This window comes from Salmo trutta, chromosome 4, assembly GCF_901001165.1.
Source record: "Salmo trutta chromosome 4, fSalTru1.1, whole genome shotgun sequence".
Classification (NCBI taxonomy): domain Eukaryota; kingdom Metazoa; phylum Chordata; class Actinopteri; order Salmoniformes; family Salmonidae; genus Salmo; species Salmo trutta.
In genome coordinates, this window is record NC_042960.1 from 70,024,235 (window position 1) to 70,046,734 (window position 22,500).

At 39.3% G+C, this 22,500-nt stretch overlaps 1 protein-coding gene across 11 annotated transcripts in view; it reads right to left on the bottom strand.

Moving 5' to 3' along the window:
* Nucleotides 1-15,175: 15,175 nt before the first annotated feature.
* ddb2 (damage-specific DNA binding protein 2) overlaps nt 15,176-22,500 on the bottom strand; it is an 18,684-nt gene continuing 11,359 nt past the window's right edge. For 7 of the 11 annotated variants that reach the window (XM_029751927.1, XM_029751924.1, XM_029751930.1 and 4 more), the window contains 5 exons: nt 21,689-21,866; nt 20,014-20,219; nt 19,763-19,918; nt 16,368-16,413; nt 15,176-15,963 (listed from right to left, as the gene is read on the bottom strand). In XM_029751927.1, coding sequence (XP_029607787.1) covers nt 15,698-15,963; nt 16,368-16,413; nt 19,763-19,918; nt 20,014-20,219; nt 21,689-21,866 — 852 coding nt within the window. In that variant the 3' untranslated portion in view covers nt 15,176-15,697. The remainder of the gene's footprint in view (nt 15,964-16,367; nt 16,414-19,762; nt 19,919-20,013; nt 20,220-21,688; nt 21,867-22,500) is intronic. The other 4 variants (XM_029751931.1, XM_029751932.1, XM_029751922.1 and 1 more) reach the window with 1 other exon arrangement.

Consider the following 22,500-nt stretch of genomic DNA (forward strand, 5'->3'; position numbering starts at 1 on the left):
TCATCAGTTTAAGGACCAGGTTAATTAACTATTCATCGTTTAAGGGACCAGGTTAACTATTCATCAGTTTATGGACCAGTTAATAACTTCATCAGTTTAAGGGACCAGGTTAACTATTCATCAGTTTAATGGACCAGGTTAATTAACTATTCATCAGTTTAAGGGACCAGGTTAACTATTCATCAGTTTAAGGGACCAGGTTAACTATTCATCAGGTTAAGGGACCAGGTTAACTATTCATCAGTTTAAGGGACCAGGTTAACTATTCATCAGTTTAAGGGACCAGGTTAACTATTCATCAGTTTAATGGACCAGGTTAACTATTCATCAGTTTAAGGGACCAGGTTAATTAACTATTCATCAGTTTAAGGGACCAGGTTAACTATTCATCAGTTTAAGGACCAGGTTAACTATTCATCAGTTTAAGGGACCAGGTTAATTAACTTCATCAGTTTAAGGGACCAGGTTAACTATTCATCAGTTTAAGGGACCAGGTTAATTAACTATTCATCGGTTTAAGGGACCAGGTTAACTATTCATCAGTTAATGGACCAGGTTAACTATTCATCAGTTTAAGGGACCAGGTTAATTAACTATTCATCAGTTTAAGGGACCAGGTTAACTATTCATCAGTTTAAGGGACCAGGTTAACTATTCATCAGTTTAAGGGACCAGGTTAACTATTCATCAGTTTAATGGACCAGGTTAATTAACTATTCATCAGTTTAAGGGACCAGGTTAATTAACTATTCATCAGTTTAAGGGACCAGGTTAATTAACTATTCATCAGTTTAAGGACCAGGTTAACTATTCATCAGTTTAAGGGACCAGGTTAACTATTCATCAGTTTAAGGGACCAGGTTAATTAACTATTCATCAGTTTAAGGGACCAGGTTAATTAACTATTCATCAGTTTAAGGGACCAGGTTAATTAACTATTCATCAGTTTAATGGACCAGGTTAACTATTCATCAGTTTAAGGGACCAGGTTAATTAACTATTCATCAGTTTAAGGGACCAGGTTAACTATTCATCAGTTTAAGGGACCAGGTTAATTAACTATTCATCAGTTTAATGGACCAGGTTAACTATTCATCAGTTTAAGGGACCAGGTTAACTATTCATCAGGTTAAGGGACCAGGTTAACTATTCATCAGTTTAAGGGACCAGGTTAATTAACTATTCATCAGTTTAAGGGACCAGGTTAACTATTCATCAGTTTAAGGGACCAGGTTAACTATTCATCAGTTTAAGGGACCAGGTTAACTATTCATCAGGTTAAGGGACCAGGTTAATTAACTATTCATCAGTTTAAGGGACCAGATTAACTATTCATCAGTTTAAGGGACCAGGTTAATTAACTATTCATCAGTTTAAGGGACCAGGTTAACTATTCATCAGTTTAAGGGACCAGGTTAATTAACTATTCATCAGTTTAAATGGACCAGGGTTAACTATTCATCAGTTAAGGACCAGGTTAACTATTCATCAGGTTAAGGGACCAGGTTAACTATTCATCAGGTTAAGGGACCAGGTTAACTATTCATCAGTTTAAGGGACCAGGTTAATTAACTATTCATCAGTTTAAGGGGACAGGTAATTAACTATCATCAGTTTAAGGGACCAGGTTAATTAACTATTCATCAGTGTTAAGGGACCAGGTTAACTATTCATCAGTTTAAGGGACCAGGTTAACTATTCATCAGTTTAAGGGACCAGGTTAACTATTCATCAGTTTAATGGACCAGGTTAACTATTCATCAGTTTAAGGGACCAGGTTAACTATTCATCAGTTTAATGGGACAGGTTAACTATTCATCAGTTTAAGGGACCAGGTTAACTATTCATCAGTTTAAGGGACCAGGTTAACTATTCATCAGTTTAAGGGACCAGGTTAACTATTCATCAGTTTAAGGGACCAGGTTAACTATTCCATCAGTTTAAGGGACAGGTTAATTAACTATTCATGAGTTTAAGGACCAGGTTAACTATTCATCAGTTTAAGAAGAAAGGTTAACTATTCATCATGTTAAGGGACCAGGTTAACTATCATCAGTTTAAGGGACCAGGTTAACTATTCATCAGTTTTAATGGACCAGGTTACTTAACTATTCATCAGTTTAAGGGACCAGGTTAATTAAACTATCATCAGTTTAAGGGACCAGGTAATAACTATTCATCAGTTTAAGGGACCAGGTTAACTATTCATCAGGTTAAGGGACCAGGTAATTAACTATCATCAGTTTAAGGGACCAGGTTAATTAAACTATTCATCAGTTTAAGGGACCAGGTTAACTATTCATCAGTTTAAGGGAGCAGGTTAATTAACTATTCATCAGGTTAAGGGACCAGGTTAACTATTCATCAGTTTAAGGGACCAGGTTAATTATTCATCAGTTTAAGGGACCAGGTTAACTATTCATCAGTTAAGGGACCAGGTTAATTAACTATTCATCAGTTTAAGGGACCAGGTTAACTATTCATCAGTTAATGGACCAGGTTAACTACTCATCAGTTTAAGGGACCAGGTTAACTATTCATCAGTTTAAGGGACCAGGTTAATTAACTATTCATCAGTTTAATGGACCAGGTTAACTACTCATCAGTTTAAGGGACCAGGTTAATTAACTATTCATCAGGTTAAGGGACCAGGTTAATTAACTATTCATCAGTTAAGGGACCAGGTTAACTATTCATCAGTTTAAGGGACCAGGTTAACTATTCATCAGTTTAAGGGACCAGGTTAATTAACTATTCATCAGTTTAATGGACCAGGTTAATTAACTATTCATCCGTTTAAGGGACCAGGTTAACTATTCATCAGTTTAAGGGACCAGGTTAAACTATTCATCAGTTTAATGGACCAGGTTAATTAACTATTCATCAGTTTAAGGACCAGGTTAACTATTCATCAGTTTAGGGACCAGGTACTATTCAGCAGTTTAAGGGACCAGGTGAATAACTAGTCATCAGTTTAATGGACCAGGTTAACTATTCATCAGTTTAAGGGACCAGGTTAATTAACTGTTCATCAGTTTAAGGGACAAGGTTAATTAACTATCATCAGTTTACGGGACCAGGTTTAAACTATTCTCAGTTTTAAGGGACCAGGTTAATTAACTATTCATCAGTTTAAGGGACCAGGTTAACTATTCATCAGTTGAAGGACCAGGTTATTAACTATTCATCAGTTTAAGGGACCAGGTTAACTATTCATCAGTTTAATGGACCAGGTTAATTAACTATTCATCAGTTTAAGGGACCAGGTTAACTATTCATCAGTTTAAGGGACCAGGTTAACTATTCATCAGGTTAAGGGACCAGGTTAACTATTCATCAGTTTAAGGGACCAGGTTAACTATTCATCAGTTTAAGGGACCAGGTTAACTATTCATCAGTTTAATGGGACCAGGTTACTATTCATCAGTTTAAGGGACCAGGTTAATTAACTATTCATCAGTTTAAGGGACCAGGGTTAACTATTCCTCAGTTTAAGGGACCAGGTTAACTATTCATCAGTTTAAGGGACCAGGTTAATTAACTATTCATCAGTTTAAGGGACCAGGTTAACTATTCATCAGTTTAAGGGACCAGGGTTAATTAACTATTCATCGGTTTAAGGGACCAGGTTAACTATTCATCAGTTTAATGGGACCAGTTTAACTATTCATCCGTTTAAGGACCAGGTTAATTAACTATTCATCCGTTTAAGGGACCAGGTTAACTATTCATCAGTTTAAGGGACCAGGTTAACTATTCATCAGTTTAAGGGACCAGGTTAACTATTCATCAGTTTAATGGACCAGGTTAATTAACTATTCATCAGTTTAAGGGACCAGGTTAATTAACTATTCATCAGTTTAAGGGACCAGGTTAATTAACTATTCATCAGTTTAAGGGACCAGGTTAACTATTCATCAGTTTAATGGACCAGGTTAATTAACTATTCATCAGTTTAAGGGACCAGGTTAACTATTCATCAGTTTAAGGGACCAGGTTAACTATTCATCAGTTTAATGGACCAGGTTAATTAACTATTCATCAGTTTAAGGGACCAGGTTAATTAACTATTCATCAGTTTAAGGGACCAGGTTAATTAACTATTCATCAGTTTAAGGGACCAGGTTAACTATTCATCAGTTTAATGGACCAGGTTAACTATCATCAGTTAATGGACCAGGTTAATTAACTATTCATCAGTTTAAGGACCAGGTTAACTATTCATCAGGTTAAGGGACCAGGTTAACTATCATCAGTTTAAGGGACCAGGTTAATTATTCATCAGTTTAAGGGACCAGGTTAACTATTCATCAGTTTAAGGGACCCAGGTTAATTAACTATTCATCAGTTTAAGGGACCAGGTTAACTATTCATCAGTTTAAGGGACCAGGTTAGGTTAACTATTCATCAGTTTAAGGGACCAGGTTAACTAACTATTCATCAGTTTAAGGGACCAGGTTAATTAACTATTCATCAGTTTAAGGGACCAGGTTAACTATTCATCAGTTTAATGGACCAGGTTAACTATTCATCAGTTTAAGGGACCAGGTTAACTATTCATCAGGTTAAGGGACCAGGTTAACTATTCATCAGTTTAAGGGACCAGGTTAATTATTCATCAGTTTAAGGGACCAGGTTAACTATTCATCAGTTTAAGGGACCAGGTTAACTATTCATCAGTTTAAGGGACCAGGTTAACTATTCATCAGTTTAAGGGACCAGGTTAACTAACTATTCATCAGTTTAAGGGACCAGGTTAATTAACTATTCATCAGTTTAAGGGACCAGGTTAACTAACTATTCATCAGTTTAAGGGACCAGGTTAACTAACTATTCATCAGTTTAAGGGACCAGGTTAACTATTCATCAGTTTAATGGACCAGGTTAACTATTCATCAGTTTAAGGGACCAGGTTAACTATTCATCAGTTTAAGGGACCAGGTTAACTATTCATCAGTTTAAGGGACCAGGTTAACTAACTATTCATCAGTTTAAGGGACCAGGTTAACTATTCATCAGTTTAAGGGACCAGGTTAACTATTCAGCAGTTTAAGGGACCAGGTTAACTATTCATCAGTTTAAGGGACCAGGTTAACTATCATCAGTTTAAGGGGACCAGGTTAACTATTCATCAGTTTAAGGGACCAGGTTAACTATTCATCAGTTTAAGGGACCAAGTTAATTAACTATTCATCAGTTTAAGGGACCAGGTTAACTATTCATCAGTTTAAGGGACCAGGTTAACTATTCATCAGTTTAAGGGACCAGGTTAACTATTCATCAGTTTAAGGGACCAGGTTAATTAACTATTCATCAGTTTAATGGACCAGGTTAATTAACTATTCATCAGTTTAAGGGACCAGGTTAACTATTCATCAGTTTAAGGGACCAGGTTAATTAACTATTCATCAGTTTAATGGACCAGGTTAACTATTCATCAGTTTAAGGGACCAGGTTAACTATTCATCAGTTTAAGGGACCAGGTTAACTATTCATCAGGTTAAGGGACCAGGTTAATTAACTATTCATCAGTTTAAGGGACCAGATTAACTATTCATCAGTTTAAGGGACCAGGTTAATTAACTATTCATCAGTTTAAGGGACCAGGTTAACTATTCATCAGTTTAAGGGACCAGGTTAATTAACTATTCATCAGTTTAATGGACCAGGTTAACTATTCATCAGTTTAAGGGACCAGGTTAACTATTCATCAGGTTAAGGGACCAGGTTAACTATTCATCAGGTTAAGGGACCAGGTTAACTATTCATCAGTTTAAGGGACCAGGTTAATTAACTATTCATCAGTTAAGGGACCAGGTTAATTAACTATTCATCAGTTTAAGGGACCAGGTTAATTAACTATTCATCAGTTTAAGGGACCAGGTTAACTATTCATCAGTTTAAGGGACCAGGTTAACTATTCATCAGTTTAAGGGACCAGGTTAACTTTAATCAGTTTAATGCCCAGGTTAACTATTCATCAGTTTAAGGGACCAGGTTAACTATTCATCAGTTTAATGGGACCAGGTTAACTATCTCAGTTTAAGGGACCAGGTTAACTATTCATCAGTTAATGGACCAGGTTAACTATTCATCAGTTTAAGGGACCAGGTTAACTATTCATCAGTTTAAGGGACCAGGTTAATTAACTATCATCAGTTTAAGGGACCAGGTTAACTATCATCAGTTTAAGGACAGGTAACTATTCATCAGTTTAAGGGACCAGGTTAACTATTCATCAGTTTAAGGGACCAGGTTACATATTCATCAGTTTACTATGGACCAGGTTACTATTCATCAGTTTAAGGGACCAGGTTAACTATTCATCAGTTTAAGGGACCAGGTTAACTATTCATCAGTTCTAAGGGACCAGGTTAACTAACTATTCATCAGTTTAAGGGACCAGGTTAACTATTCATCAGTTTAAGGGACCAGGTTAATAACTATTCATCAGTTTAAGGGACCAGGTTAACTATTCATCAGTTTAAGGGACCAGGTTAACTATTCATCAGTTTAAGGGACCAGGTTAATTAACTATTCATCAGTTTAAGGACCAGGTTAACTATTCATCAGTTTAATGGACCAGGTTATTAACTATTCATCAGTTTAAGGGACCAGGTTAACTATTCATCAGTTTAATGGACCAGGTTAATTAACTATTCATCAGTTTAAGGGACCCAGGTTAACTATTCATCAGTTTAAGGGACCAGGTTAACTATTCATCAGGTTAAGGGACCAGGTTAACTATTCATCAGTTTAAGGGACCAGGTTAACTATTCATCAGTTAAGGGACCAGGTTAACTATTCATCAGTTTAATGGGACCAGGTTAACTATTCATCAGTTTAAGGGACCAGGTTAATTAACTATTCATCAGTTTAAGGGACCAGGTTAACTATTCATCAGTTAAGGGACCAGGTTAACTATTCATCAGTTTAAGGGACCAGGTTAATTAACTATTCATCAGTTTAAGGGACAGGTTAACTATTCATCAGTTTAAGGGACCAGGTTAATTAACTATTCATCGGTGTTAAGGGACCAGGTAACTATTCATCAGTTAATGGGACCAGGTTAACTATTCATCAGTTTAAGAGACCAGGTAATAACTATCATCAGTTTAAGGGACCAGGTTAACTATTCATCAGTTTAAGGGACCAGGTTAACATTCATCAGTTTAAGGGACCAGGTTAACTATTATCAGTAAATGGACCAGGTAATTAAACTTCATCAGTTTAACATCGTTTAAGGGGGACCAGGTTAATTCACTATTCATCAGTTAAGGGACCAGGTTAATTAACTATTCATCAGTTTAAGGGACCAGGTTAACTATTCATCAATTTAAGGGACCATGTTAACTATTCATCAGTTTAAGGGACCAGGTTAATTAACTATTCATCAGTTTAAGGGACCAGGTTAATTAACTATTCATCAGTTTAAGGGACCAGGTTAATTAACTATTCATCAGTTTAATGGACCAGGTTAACTATTCATCAGTTTAAGGGACCAGGTTAATTAACTATTCATCAGTTTAAGGGACCAGGTTAACTATTCATCAGTTTAATGGACCAGGTTAACTATTCATCAGTTTAAGGGACCAGGTTAATTAACTATTCATAAGTTTAAGGGACCAGGTTAACTATTCATCAGTTTAAGGGACCCAGGTTAATTAACTATTTCATCAGTTTAATGGACCAGGTTAACTATTCATCAGTTTAAGGGACCAGGTTAACTATTCATCAGGTTAAGGGACCAGGTTAACTATTCATCAGTTTAAGGGACCAGGTTAATTAACTATTCATCAGTTTAATGGACCAGGTTAACTATTCATCAGTTTAAGGGACCAGGTTAACTATTCATCAGTTAAGGGACCAGGTTAACTATTCATCAGGTTAAGGGACCAGGTTAATTAACTATTCATCAGTTAAGGGACCAGATTAACTATTCATCAGTTTAAGGGACCAGGTTAATTAACTATTCATCAGTTTAAGGGACCAGGTTAACTATTCATCAGTTTAAGGGACCAGGTTAATTAACTATTCATCAGTTTAATGGACCAGGTTAACTATTCATCAGTTTAAGGGACCAGGTTAACTATTCATCAGGTTAAGGGACCAGGTTAACTATTCATCAGGTTAAGGGACCAGGTTAACTATTCATCAGTTTAAGGGACCAGGTTAATTAACTATTCATCAGTTTAAGGGACCAGGTTAATTAACTATTCATCAGTTAAGGGACCAGGTTAATAACTATTCATCAGGTTTAAGGACCAGGTTAACTATTCATCAGTTTAAGGGACCAGGTTAACTATTCATCAGTTTAAGGGACCAGGTTAACTATTCATCAGTTTAATGGACCAGGTTAACTATTCATCAGTTTAAGGGACCAGGTTAACTATTCATCAGTTTAATGGGACCAGGTTAACTATTCATCAGTTTACGGGACAGGTTAACTATTCATCAGTTAATGGACCAGGTTAACATTCATCAGTTTAAGGACCAGGTTAACTATTCATCAGTTTAAGGACCAGGTTAATTAACTATTCATCAGTTTAAGGGACCAGGTTAATTAACTATTCATCAGTTTAAGGGACCAGGTTAACTATTCATCAGTTTAAGGGACCAGGTTAACTATTCATCAGTTTAAGGGACCAGGTTAACTATTCATCAGTTTAAGGGACCAGGTTAACTATTCATCAGTTTAATGGACCAGGTTAATTAACTATTCATCAGTTTAAGGGACCAGGTTAATTAACTATTCATCAGTTTAAGGGACCAGGTAATAACTATCATCAGTTAAGGGGACCCAGGTTAACTATTCATCAGTTTAATGGACAAGGTTAACTATTCATCAGTTTAATGGACCAGGTTAATAACTATTCATCAGTTTAAGGGACCAGGTTAACTATTCATCAGGTTAAGGGACCAGGTTAACTATTCATCAGTTTAAGGGACCAGGTTAATTATTCATCAGTTTAAGGGACCAGGTTAACTATTCATCAGTTTAAGGGACCAGGTTAATTAACTATTCATCAGTTTAAGGGACCAGGTTAACTATTCATCAGTTTAAGGGACCAGGTTAACTAACTATTCATCAGTTTAAGGGACCAGGTTAATTAACTATTCATCAGTTTAAGGGACCAGGTTAACTATTCATCAGTTTAATGGACCAGGTTAATTAACTATTCATCAGTTTAAGGGACCAGGTTAACTATTCATCAGGTTAAGGGACCAGGTTAACTATTCATCAGTTTAAGGGACCAGGTTAATTATTCATCAGTTTAAGGGACCAGGTTAACTATTCATCAGTTTAAGGGACCAGGTTAACTATTCATCAGTTTAAGGGACCAGGTTAACTAACTATTCATCAGTTTAAGGGACCAGGTTAACTAACTATTCATCAGTTTAAGGGACCAGGTAAATTAACTATTCATCAGTTTAAGGGACCAGGTTAACTAACTATTCATCAGTTTAAGGGACCAGGTTAACTAACTATTCATCAGTTTAAGGGACCAGGTTAACTATTCATCAGTTTAATGGACCAGGTTAACTATTCATCAGTTTAAGGGACCAGGTTAACTATTCATCAGTTTAAGGGACCAGGTTAACTATTCATCAGTTTAAGGGACCAGGTTAACTAACTATTCATCAGTTTAAGGGAACAGGTTAACTATTCATCAGTTTAAGGGACCAGGTTAATTAACTATTCATCAGTTTAAGGGACCAGGTTAATTAACTATTCATCAGTTTAAGGGACCAGGTTAACTATTCATCAGTTTAAGGGACCAGGTTAACTATTCATCAGTTTAAGGGACCAGGTTAACTATTCATCAGTTTAAGGGACCAGGTTAATTAACTATTCATCAGTTTAAGGGACCAGGTTAACTATTCATCAGTTTAAGGGACCAGGTTAATTAACTATTCATCAGTTTAAGGGACCAGGTTAACTATTCATCAGTTTTAAGGGACCAGGTTAACTAATTCATCAGTTTAAGGGACCAGGTTTAACTATTCATCAGTTTAATGGACCAGGTTAATTAACTATTCATCAGTTTAAGGGACCAGGTTAACTATTCATCAGTTTAAGGGACCAGGTTAACTATTCATCAGTTTAAGGGACCAGGTTAACTATTCATCAGTTTAAGGGACCAGGTTAATTAACTATTCATCAGTTTAAGGGACCAGGTTAACTATTCATCAGTTTAAGGGACCAGGTTAATTAACTATTCATCGGTTTTAAGGGACCAGGTAACTATTCATCAGTTTAATGGGACCAGGTTAACTATTCATCAGTTTAAGAGACCAGGTTAATTAACTATTCATCAGTTTTAAGGGACCAGGTAACTATTCATCAGTTTAAGGGACCAGGTTAACTATTCATCAGTTTAAGGGACCAGGTTAACTATTCATCAGTTAAATGGACCAGGTTAATTAACTATTCATCAGTTTAAGGGACCAGGTTAATTAACTATTCATCAGTTTAAGGGACCAGGTTAATTAACTATTCATCAGTTTAAGGGACCAGGTTAATTAACTATTCATCAGTTTAATGGACCAGGTTAACTATTCATCAGTTTAAGGGACCAGGTTAATTAACTATTCATCAGTTTAAGGGACCAGGTTAACTATTCATCAGTTTAATGGACCAGGTTAACTATTCATCAGTTTAAGGGACCAGGTTAATTAACTATTCATCAGTTTAAGGGACCAGGTTAACTATTCATCAGTTTAAGGGACCAGGTTAATTAACTATTCATCAGTTTAATGGACCAGGTTAACTATTCATCAGTTTAAGGGACCAGGTTAACTATTCATCAGGTTAAGGGACCAGGTTAACTATTCATCAGTTTAAGGGACCAGGTTAATTACCTTCATCAGTTTAATGGACCAGGTTAACTATTCATCAGTTTAAGGGACCAGGTTAACTATTCATCAGTTTAAGGGACCAGTTAACTATTCATCAGGTTAAGGGACCAGGTTAATTACCTATTCATCAGTTTAAGGGACCAGATTAACTATTCATCAGTTAAGGGACCAGGTTAATTAACTATTCATCAGTTTAAGGGACCAGGTTAACTATTCATCAGTTTAAGGGACCAGGTTAATTAACTATTCATCAGTTTAATGGACCAGGTTAATTAACTATTCATCAGTTTAAGGGACCAGGTTAACTATTCATCAGGTTAAGGGACCAGGTTAACTATTCATCAGGTTAAGGGACCAGGTTAACTATTCATCAGTTTAAGGGACCAGGTTAATTAACTATTCATCAGTTTAAGGGACCAGGTTAATTAACTATTCATCAGTTTAAGGGACCAGGTTAATTAACTATTCATCAGTTTAAGGGACCAGGTTAACTATTCATCAGTTTAAGGGACCAGGTCCCTCATCAGTTTAAGGGACCAGGTAACTATTCATCAGTTTAATGGACCAGGTTAACTAGTCTCAGTTAATGGACCAGGTTAACTATTCATCAGTTTAAGGGACCAGGTTAACTATTCATCAGTTAATGGGACCAGGTTAACTATTCATCAGTTTAAGGGACCAGGTTAACTATTCATCAGTTTAATGGACCAGGTTAACTATTCATCAGTTTAAGGGACCAGGTTAACTATTCATCAGTTTAAGGGACCAGGTTAATTAACTATTCATCAGTTTAAGGGACCAGGTTAATTAACTATTCATCAGTTTAAGGGACCAGGTTAACTATTCATCAGTTTAAGGGACCAGGTTAACTATTCATCAGTTTAAGGGACCAGGTTAACTATTCATCAGTTTAAGGGACCAGGTTAACTATTCATCAGTTTAATGGACCAGGTTAATTAACTATTCATCAGTTTAAGGGACCAGGTTAATTAACTATTCATCAGTTTAAGGGACCAGGTTAATTAACTATTCATCAGTTTAAGGGACCAGGTTAACTATTCATCAGTTTAATGGACCAGGTTAACTATTCATCAGTTTAATGGACCAGGTTAATTAACTATTCATCAGTTTAAGGGACCAGGTTAACTATTCATCAGGTTAAGGGACCAGGTTAACTATTCATCAGTTTAAGGGACCAGGTTAATTATTCATCAGTTTAAGGGACCAGGTTAACTATTCATCAGTTTAAGGGACCAGGTTAATTAACTATTCATCAGTTTAAGGGACCAGGTTAACTATTCATCAGTTTAAGGGACCAGGTTAACTATTCATCAGTTTAAGGGACCAGGTTAACTAACTATTCATCAGTTTAAGGGACCAGGTTAATTAACTATTCATCAGTTTAAGGGACCAGGTTAACTATTCATCAGTTTAATGGACCAGGTTAATTAACTATTCATCAGTTTAAGGGACCAGGTTAACTATTCATCAGGTTAAGGGACCAGGTTAACTATTCATCAGTTTAAGGGACCAGGTTAATTATTCATCAGTTTAAGGGACCAGGTTAACTATTCATCAGTTTAAGGGACCAGGTTAACTATTCATCAGTTTAAGGGACCAGGTTAACTAACTATTCATCAGTTTAAGGGACCAGGTTAACTAACTATTCATCAGTTTAAGGGACCAGGTTAATTAACTATTCATCAGTTTAAGGGACCAGGTTAACTAACTATTCATCAGTTTAAGGGACCAGGTTAACTAACTATTCATCAGTTTAAGGGACCAGGTTAACTATTCATCAGTTTAATGGACCAGGTTAACTATTCATCAGTTTAAGGGACCAGGTTAACTATTCATCAGTTTAAGGGACCAGGTTAACTATTCATCAGTTTAAGGGACCAGGTTAACTAACTATTCATCAGTTTAAGGGACCAGGTTAACTATTCATCAGTTTAAGGGACCAGGTTAACTATTCATCAGTTTAAGGGACCAGGTTAACTATTCATCAGTTTAAGGGACCAGGTTAACTATTCATCAGTTTAAGGGACCAGGTACTATTCATCAGTTTAAGGGACCAGGTTAACTATTCATCAGTTTAAGGGACCAGACCAGGTTAACTATTCATCAGTTTAAGGGACCAGGTTAATTAACTATTCATCAGTTTAAGGGACCAGGTTAACTATTCATCAGTTTAAGGGACCAGGTTAATTAACTATTCATCAGTTTAAGGGACCAGGTTAACTATTCATCAGTTTAAGGGACCAGGTTAACTATTCATCAGTTTAAGGGACCAGGTTAACTATTCATCAGTTTAATGGACCAGGTTAATTAACTATTCATCAGTTTAAGGGACCAGGTTAACTATTCATCAGTTTAAGGGACCAGGTTAACTATTCATCAGTTTAAGGGACCAGGTTAATTAACTATTCATCAGTTTAATGGACCAGGTTAACTATTCATCAGTTTAAGGGACCAGGTTAATTAACTATTCATCAGTTTAAGGGACCAGGTTAACTATTCATCAGTTTAATGGACCAGGTTAATTAACTATTCATCAGTTTAAGGGACCAGGTTAACTATTCATCAGTTTAATGGACCAGGTTAACTATTCATCAGTTTAAGGGACCAGGTTAATTAACTATTCATCAGTTTAAGGGACCAGGTTAATTAACTATTCATCAGTTTAAGGGACCAGGTTAATTAACTATTCATCAGTTTAAGGGACCAGGTTAATTAACTATTCATCAGTTTAATGGACCAGGTTAATTAACTATTCATCAGTTTAAGGGACCAGGTTAACTATTCATCAGTTTAAGGTGAATAATAAATACACAATCAAGTTCAAGCTCAAAATGACATTTTTTAATAAAGTATAAAAAGTTTATAAAAAAGTAACAATTTATCACCGGAAACAGAGGTATATAAAACATCTGAAACACAAGATATATCTTGGAAACACTGTAGAACAGTGATCAATGTTGAGAGACATATTTGAAACATCTGTGGATTTTATGTTGTGTGGAGTCAAAGTGGGGAGGCAGGGTAGCCTAGTGGTTAGAGTGTAGAGGTGGCAGGTAGCCTAGTGGTTAGAGTGTAGAGGTGGCAGGTAGCCTAGTGGTTAGAGTGTAGAGGCGGCAGGTAGCCTAGTGGTTAGAGTGTAGAGGCGACAGGTAGTCTAGTGGTTAGAGCGTTTGGCTGGGCAGCAGGTAGTCTAGTGGTTAGAGTGTAGAGGTGGCAGGTAGCCTAGTGGTTAGAGTGTAGAGGTGGCAGGTAGCCTAGTGGTTAGAGTGTAGAGCTGACAGGTAGTCTAGTGGTTAGAGTGTAGAGGTGGCAGGTAGCCTAGTGGTTAGAGTGTAGAGGTGGCAGGTACCCTAGTGGTTAGAGTGTAGAGGTGGCAGGTAGCCTAGTGGTTAGAGTGTAGAGGTGGCAGGTAGTCTAGTGGTTAGAGTGTAGAGCTGACAGGTAGTCTAGTGGTTAGAGTGTAGAGGTGGCAGGTAGCCTAGTGGTTAGAGTGTAGAGCTGACAGGTAGTCTAGTGGTTAGAGTGTAGAGGTGGCAGGTAGCCTAGTGGTTAGAGTGTAGAGGTGGCAGGTAGTCTAGTGGTTAGAGTGTAGAGCTGACAGGTAGTCTAGTGGTTAGAGTGTAGAGGTGGCAGGTAGCCTAGTGGTTAGAGTGTAGAGGTGGCAGGTACCCTAGTGGTTAGAGTGTAGAGGTGGCAGGTAGCCTAGTGGTTAGAGTGTAGAGGTGACAGGTAGTCTAGTGGTTAGAGTGTAGAGGTGGCAGGTAGCCTAGTGGTTAGAGTGTAGAGGTGGCAGGTACCCTAGTGGTTAGAGTGTAGAGGTGGCAGGTACCCTAGTGGTTAGAGTGTAGAGGTGGCAGGTACCCTAGTGGTTAGAGTGTAGAGATGACAGGTAGCCTAGTGGTTAGAGTGTAGAGGTGGTAGGTAGCCTAGTGGTTAGAGTGGAGGGGTGGCAGGGTAGCCTAGTGGTTAGAGTGGAGGGGCGGCAGGGTAGCCTAGCGGTTAGAGCGTTGGACTAGTAACCGAAATGTTGCTGGATCAAATCCCCGAGCTGACAAGGTACAAATCTGTCGTTCTGCCCCTGAACTAGGCAGTTAACCCACTGTTCCCCGGTAGGCCGTCATTGAAAATAAGAATTTGTTCTTAACTGACTTGCCTAGTTAAATAAAGGTAAAAAGTCACGATTGTCCCCTGTTCATAACAAATGTGAATGGAGCATTTCAATAAAACACATAATTTGAACAAGAAAAAGGTAACAGATTGCAAACAGGTAACTGACAAAATAAACACTTGAGTAAAATGAGGGATACAACATTTATTGAAAGTAGGTGCTTCCACATAGTTGTGGTTCCTGAGTTAATTAAGAAATGAACATCCCATCATGCTCAGGGTCACGTATAGAAATGCCCAGTTGCCCATTATGGCTAGAAGAAGAGATCTCAGTGACTGGAAGAGGGCTCTCAAAGGAACATAGAGGATGTGTCTCAGTCACCAGATCTCAACCCAATTGAACACTTATGGGGAGATTCTGGAGTGGCGCCTGAGACAGCGTTTTCCACCACCATCAATACAGCACCAAATTACGGAATTTCTCGTTAAAGAATGGTGTCGCATCCCTCCAATAGAGTTCCAGACACTTGTAGAATCTATGTCAAGGTGCATTGAATCTGTTCTGGCGGTTGGTGGTGGCCAAACGCAATATTAAGACACTTTATGTTGGCGTTTGCTTTATTTTGGTAGTTACCTGTATACGACAATGTCACAGAAATAACTACGTAACTCTTTCAACATCACAAACAACATCTCTCCTTCTCCCTGATTATTTATCTGGACCCTTCCGTGTCTGGCTGTTGTGCTGTTTGTCCCTGGATGTTCTGGTTCTGGTCGTCGAGGAGGAAGACAGCTTCTTCTTCAGCTTCCCAATGTCGTCCTCATCCTCCCCCCGTCCCTCCCCCCTCCTCCGAGCCTCCCCTCTTCTCCTCCGCTGGCCTCTACCTCTGCCAACCTGGACTCCTGCTTCCTGTTGTCCTCTCTGCTGCTTACCAGCCAATGTCTCACTTCTGTTCCACACTAGGATGTTCACTCCTGTGGTGGAACACAAAAGCCTTATTGTCCCAAATGGCACATTATTCCCTATATCGTGCACTACTTTAGGCAGGCACCCTATTCCCAATATAGTGCACTACTTTAGGCAGGCACCCTATTCCCTAAGTATTGCACCACCTTTGACCAGGGCTGGCACCCTATTCCCTATATAGTGCACTACTTTTGACCAGGGCTGGCACCCTATTCCCTATATAGTGCACTACTTTAGACCAGGGCTGGCACCCTATTCCCAAGTTGAACACTGATTTTTAGCAAAAGAATCAAACGCTTTAGAATATTTCCAGCTACAAACATAGTTAGTGGATTAGTTAGTCTCTTAGCTGATTCGATCCTGGGTGCTGAGACTACAAACATAGTCCAGTATTTAAAAAACACAGACTCACCCATTCCAGATCCTAAAACATCTCCCATTGGATTGAACTTGTTGACCTGGAAAGGAAGGTGTGCAGAGATTTAAAAAACACATTATTTTTGACCCAATGATGGCTTGAACAATAGTGCAGCACAAATACATCATTGAAGACTTGTAACAAACAGCTTCATCACTTTCCATATCAAAGTCCATGGGCTACAGGCTAACACTAGCATTAAACTAACGCTACAGGCTAACACTGACATTAAACTAAGGCTACAGGCTAACACTGACTAGGGCTACAGGCTAACACTGACTAGGGCTACAGGCTAACACTAGCATTAAACTAAGGCTACAGGCTAACACTGACTAGGGCTACAGGCTAACACTGACTAGGGCTACAGGCTAACACTAGCATTAAACTAAGGCTACAGGCTAACACTGACTAGGGCTACAGGCTAACACTGACTAGGGCTACAGGCTAACACTGACTAGGGCTACAGGCTAACACTGACTAGGGCTACAGGCTAACACTGACTAGGGCTACAGGCTAACACTGACTAGGGCTACAGGCTAACACTGACTAGGGCTACAGGCTAACACTGACTAGGGCTACAGGCTAACACTGACTAGGGCTACAGGCTAACACTGACTAGGGCTACAGGCTAACACTAGCATTAAACTAAGGCTACAGGCTAACACTGACTAGGGCTACAGGCTAACACTGACTAGGGCTACAGGCTAACACTGACTAGGGCTACAGGCTAACACTGACTAGGGCTACAGGCTAACACTGACTAGGGCTACAGGCTAACACTGACTAGGGCTACAGGCTAACACTAGCATTAAACTAAGGCTACAGGCTAACAATGACATTAAACTAAGGCTACAGGCTAACACTGACATTCAACTAAGGCTACAGGCTAACACTGACATTCAACTAAGGCTACAGGCTAACACTGACATTAAACTAAGGCTACAGGCTAACAATGACATTAAACTAAGGCTACAGGCTAACACTGACATTCAACTAAGGCTACAGGCTAACACTGACATTAAACTAAGGCTACAGGCTAACACTGACATTAAACTAAGGCTACAGGCTAACAATGACATTAAACTAAGGCTACAGGCTAACACTGACATTCAACTAAGGCTACAGGCTACCACTGACATTAAACTAAGGCTACAGGCTAACACTGACATTCAACTAAGGCTACAGGCTAACACTGACATTAAACTAAGGCTACAGGCTAACAATGACATTAAACTAAGGCTACAGGCTAACAATGACATTAAACTAAGGCTACAGGCTAACACTGACATTCAACTAAGGCTACAGGCTACCACTAGCATTAAACTAAGGCTACAGGCTAACATTGACATTAAACTAAGGCTACAGGCTAACACTAGCATTAAACTAAGGCTACAGGCTAACACTGACATTAAACTAAGGCTACAGGCTAACACTGACATTAAACTAAGGCTACAGGCTAACACTAGCATTAAACTAAGGCTACAGGCTAACACTGACATTAAACTAAGGCTACAGGCTAACACTGACATTAAACTAAGGCTACAGGCTAACACTAGCATTAAACTAAGGCTACAGGCTAACACTAGCATTAAACTAAGGCTATAAGCTAACACTAGCATTAAACTAAGGCTACAGGCTAACACTAGCATTAAACTAAGGCTACAGGCTAACACTGACATTAAACTAACGCTACAGGCTAACACTAGCATTAAACTAAGGCTACAGGCTAACACTGACTAGGGCTACAGGCTAACACTGACTAGGGCTACAGGCTAACACTGACTAGGGCTACAGGCTAACACTGACTAGGGCTACAGGCTAACACTGACTAGGGCTACAGGCTAACACTGACTAGGGCTACAGGCTAACACTGACTAGGGCTACAGGCTAACAATGACATTAAACTAAGGCTACAGGCTAACACTAGCATTAAACTAAGGCTACAGGCTAACAATGACATTAAACTAAGGCTACAGGCTAACACTGACATTAAACTAAGGCTACAGGCTAACACTGACATTAAACTAACGCTACAGGCTAACAATGACATTAGACTAAGGCTACAGGCTAACACTGACTAGGGCTACAGGCTAACACTGACTAGGGCTACAGGCTAACACTGACTAGGGCTACAGGCTAACACTGACTAGGGCTACAGGCTAACACTGACTAGGGCTACAGGCTAACACTGACTAGGGCTACAGGCTAACACTGACTAAGGCTACAGGCTAACACTGACATTAAACTAAGGCTACAGGCTAACACTGACATTAAACTAAGGCTACAGGCTAACACTGACATTAAACTAAGGCTACAGGCTAACACTGACATTAAACTAAGGCTACAGGCTAACACTGACATTAAACTAAGGCTACAGGCTAACACTGACATTAAACTAACGCTACAGGCTAACAATGACATTAAACTAAGGCTACAGGCTAACACTGACATTAAACTAACGCTACAGGCTAACAATGACATTAAACTAAGGCTACAGGCTAACACTGACATTAAACTAAGGCTACAGGCTAACACTGACTAAGGCTACAGGCTAACACTGACATTAAACTAAGGCTACAGGCTAACACTGACATTAAACTAAGGCTACAGGCTAACACTGACATTAAACTAAGGCTACAGGCTAACACTGACATTAAACTAACGCTACAGGCTAACAATGACATTAAACTAAGGCTACAGGCTAACACTGACATTAAACTAACGCTACAGGCTAACAATGACATTAAACTAAGGCTACAGGCTAACACTGACATTAAACTAAGGCTACAGGCTAACACTGACTAAGGCTACAGGCTAACACTGACATTAAACTAAGGCTACAGGCTAACACTGACATTAAACTAAGGCTACAGGCTAACACTGACATTAAACTAAGGCTACAGGCTAACACTGACATTAAACTAAGGCTACAGGCTAACACTGACATTAAACTAACGCTACAGGCTAACAATGACATTAAACTAAGGCTACAGGCTAACACTGACATTAAACTAACGCTACAGGCTAACAATGACATTAAACTAAGGCTACAGGCTAACACTGACATTAAACTAAGGCTACAGGCTAACACTGACTAAGGCTACAGGCTAACACTGACATTAAACTAAGGCTACAGGCTAACACTGACATTAAACTAAGGCTACAGGCTAACATGACATTAAACTAAGGCTATAAGCTAACATGACATTAAACTAAAGCTACAGGCTAACACTGACATTAAACTAAGGCTACAAGCTAACACTGACATTAAACTAAGGCTCAAAGCTAGCATGACATTAAACTAAGGCTCAAAGCTAGCATGACATTAAACTAAGGCTACAAGCTAACACTGACATTAAACTAAGGCTACATTTCTAATGTGTACTCACAGATATGATGCCAGGGGCGTTGGGGTCCAGTAGTTGGCATGCCAGCTCTCCTGTGTTGGCATCGTAGATATCGATGGTCCTCAGGGCACCTGGACACACCCTCTCGTCAGGGTACCGTCCCACCACCATCAGGTCGTACAGCGGGTGCCACGAGGCCTGGAGACACAAACAAAGATTGAAGATGAAGCTTTTGAGTCAATGAGAGAGAGAGAGAGAGACACACATAAACCCACCCACCCACAATGCCTCACCTTGATAGGTGTGAGGTGCTGAAACTGTCTGTGTGGGTGCTGGATAATCTGCTGAGGAGTTGACCAATCAGAAGAGGAGTACACCCTGATCTGGTCATACTGGTCCGTGGTCAGGAGCTTGGAGCAGTCCACTGGATTAAAGTAGGCTGGGAGGAGAGAGGGAGAGGTGGTCAGGAGCTTGGAGCAGTCCACTGGATTAAAGTAGGCTGGGGGGAGGGAATAACAGCATGGGGGGGGGGGGGGGGAGAGTGCGAGGGAGGGAGAGGAGAGGGCGAGAGAGAGGAGAGTGCGAGAGAGAGGAGAGGAGAGTGCGAGGGAGGGAGAGGAGAGTGCGAGGGAGGGAGAGAGGGAGAGAGAGAGGGAGAGAGAGAGTGGGAGAGAGAGGGAGAGGGAGGGAGAGAGGGAGAGGGAGAGAGAGAGGGAGAGAGAGAGAGAGAGAGAGAGAGGGAGAGAGAGAGGGAGAGAGAGGGAGAGAGAGGGAGAGAAAGGGAGAGAGAGGGAGAGAGGGAGGGATGGAGGGAGAGACAGATATAGAGAGGGAGAGATGGGGAGAGAGAGAGAGAATCTATAGGGTTAAATGTTCTTAAAAAGCATTTATCCCTTCTGATGAACGCGGTGTATGTTATCAAGCAAAAAAATGGATTACCAAATTTGCACCTGTCTTGTCCTACTAGTACTGATAACTTACTACGACTGTGACGTGTGGTCTCACCGAGCTATCTGAAGACACTATGACTGTGGTTGTCTCACCTAGCTATCTGAAGACACTATGACTGTGGTTGTCTCACCGAGCTATCTGAAGACACTATGACTGTGGTTGTCTCACCGAGCTATCTGAAGACACTATGACTGTGGTTGTCTCACCTAGCTATCTGAAGATACTATGACTGTGGTTGTCTCACCTAGCTATCTGAAGATACTACGACTGTGACATGTGGTTGTCTCACCTAGCTATCTGAAGACACTACGACATGTGATTGTCTCACCTAGCTATCTGAAGATACTATGACTGTGACTGTGACTGTCTCACCTAGCTATCTGAAGATTAATGCATTAACTGTAAAAGCGTTTCTCGTAGTCCAAAAAACGTATAACGCGTACACACAACAGTGTTCTACAATTGAACGGAGCTATGTCACAATGGGACGCCATCAGAACCGCGGAGCTATGTCACAATGGGACGCCATCAGAACCGCGGAGCTATGTCACAATGGGACGCCAGACAATCGCATCTCAGGACTAGGATTTATGCTTTAAGCGGCTCTGGATGAGAGCGTCTGCCACGTGACTAAAAATGTAAAATGTATCACTGGAGGATAACATTTAAAATGGGTGAAGTGTTATTCATAACATTGACAAACATTGCATCAAACAAACTAATGAACTATATACAAAAATATTGGGAGGCAAAACTTTTTAAAATAGAAACCTGTTGACACCATCACACCAGGAAGAAAAAAAAACCGAATACAAAATATAAAAATGAAAATAAGTGCTCAGCTTTGAGCTGAGATAACGCTTTCTCTATCCGCTTTAAAATTACAGTAGTGTTCCATAGTGTCGTTTAGCTACAAGTCGAACTGCATTACAGCTTACTTTACGACACAGTGGTCAAGATGAAAACACTTCGTAAATGTAGGATAGGAGAGAGCTACCGTAGCACTTGATATAGTACCCGAGTTAACAGCTTTGTCATGAACCATCTCGTGGAGGTAACTGTTCTTGTCTTTGATGTTCCTCAGGTCCCACAGCTTCACCGTGTGGTCAACAGACGCTGTCGCCATTAACCAATCGCAGCGAGGGTTGAATTCAGCATGGGTCACTTTAGCCTTGTGTAACTTCTCGTTGAAGACCTACGAGGGGGGGGGGGGGGGGAGGAGTGCAGAGGGTTTAACAGCATCTTCAAGAACAACGTCAGTAAATGAAATGAGATCATTGGAACTGTCAAAACGGTGTCTAATGTAGTCATGCATTTTTATAATTAAATTTTTATTTTTTTATAATTTTTATAGAATTGTCTTATTCTCAGCACATGAAAATACAACAAAATATAGAACATTTAAATTGTACATGCTAACTAACTACTGAAGGAGTACATTTCATTTAAACAGTACATCCCTCTGGCCCATTCATTACTGTAGCTATAGTGTAAACTACAGTAGAAATACATTCTACAGTACTGTAGCTATAGTGTAAACTACAGTAGAAATACATTCTACAGTACTGTAGCTATAGTGTAAACTACAGTAGAAATACATTCTACAGTACTGTAGCTATAGTGTAGACTACAGTAGAAATACATTCTACAGTACTGTAGCTATAGTGTAAACTACAGTAGAAATACATTCTACAGTACTGTAGCTATAGTGTAGACTACAGTAGAAATACATTCTACAGTACTGTAGCTATAGTGTAAACTACAGTAGAAATACATTCTACAGTACTGTAGCTATAGTGTAAACGACAGTAGAAATACATTCTACAATA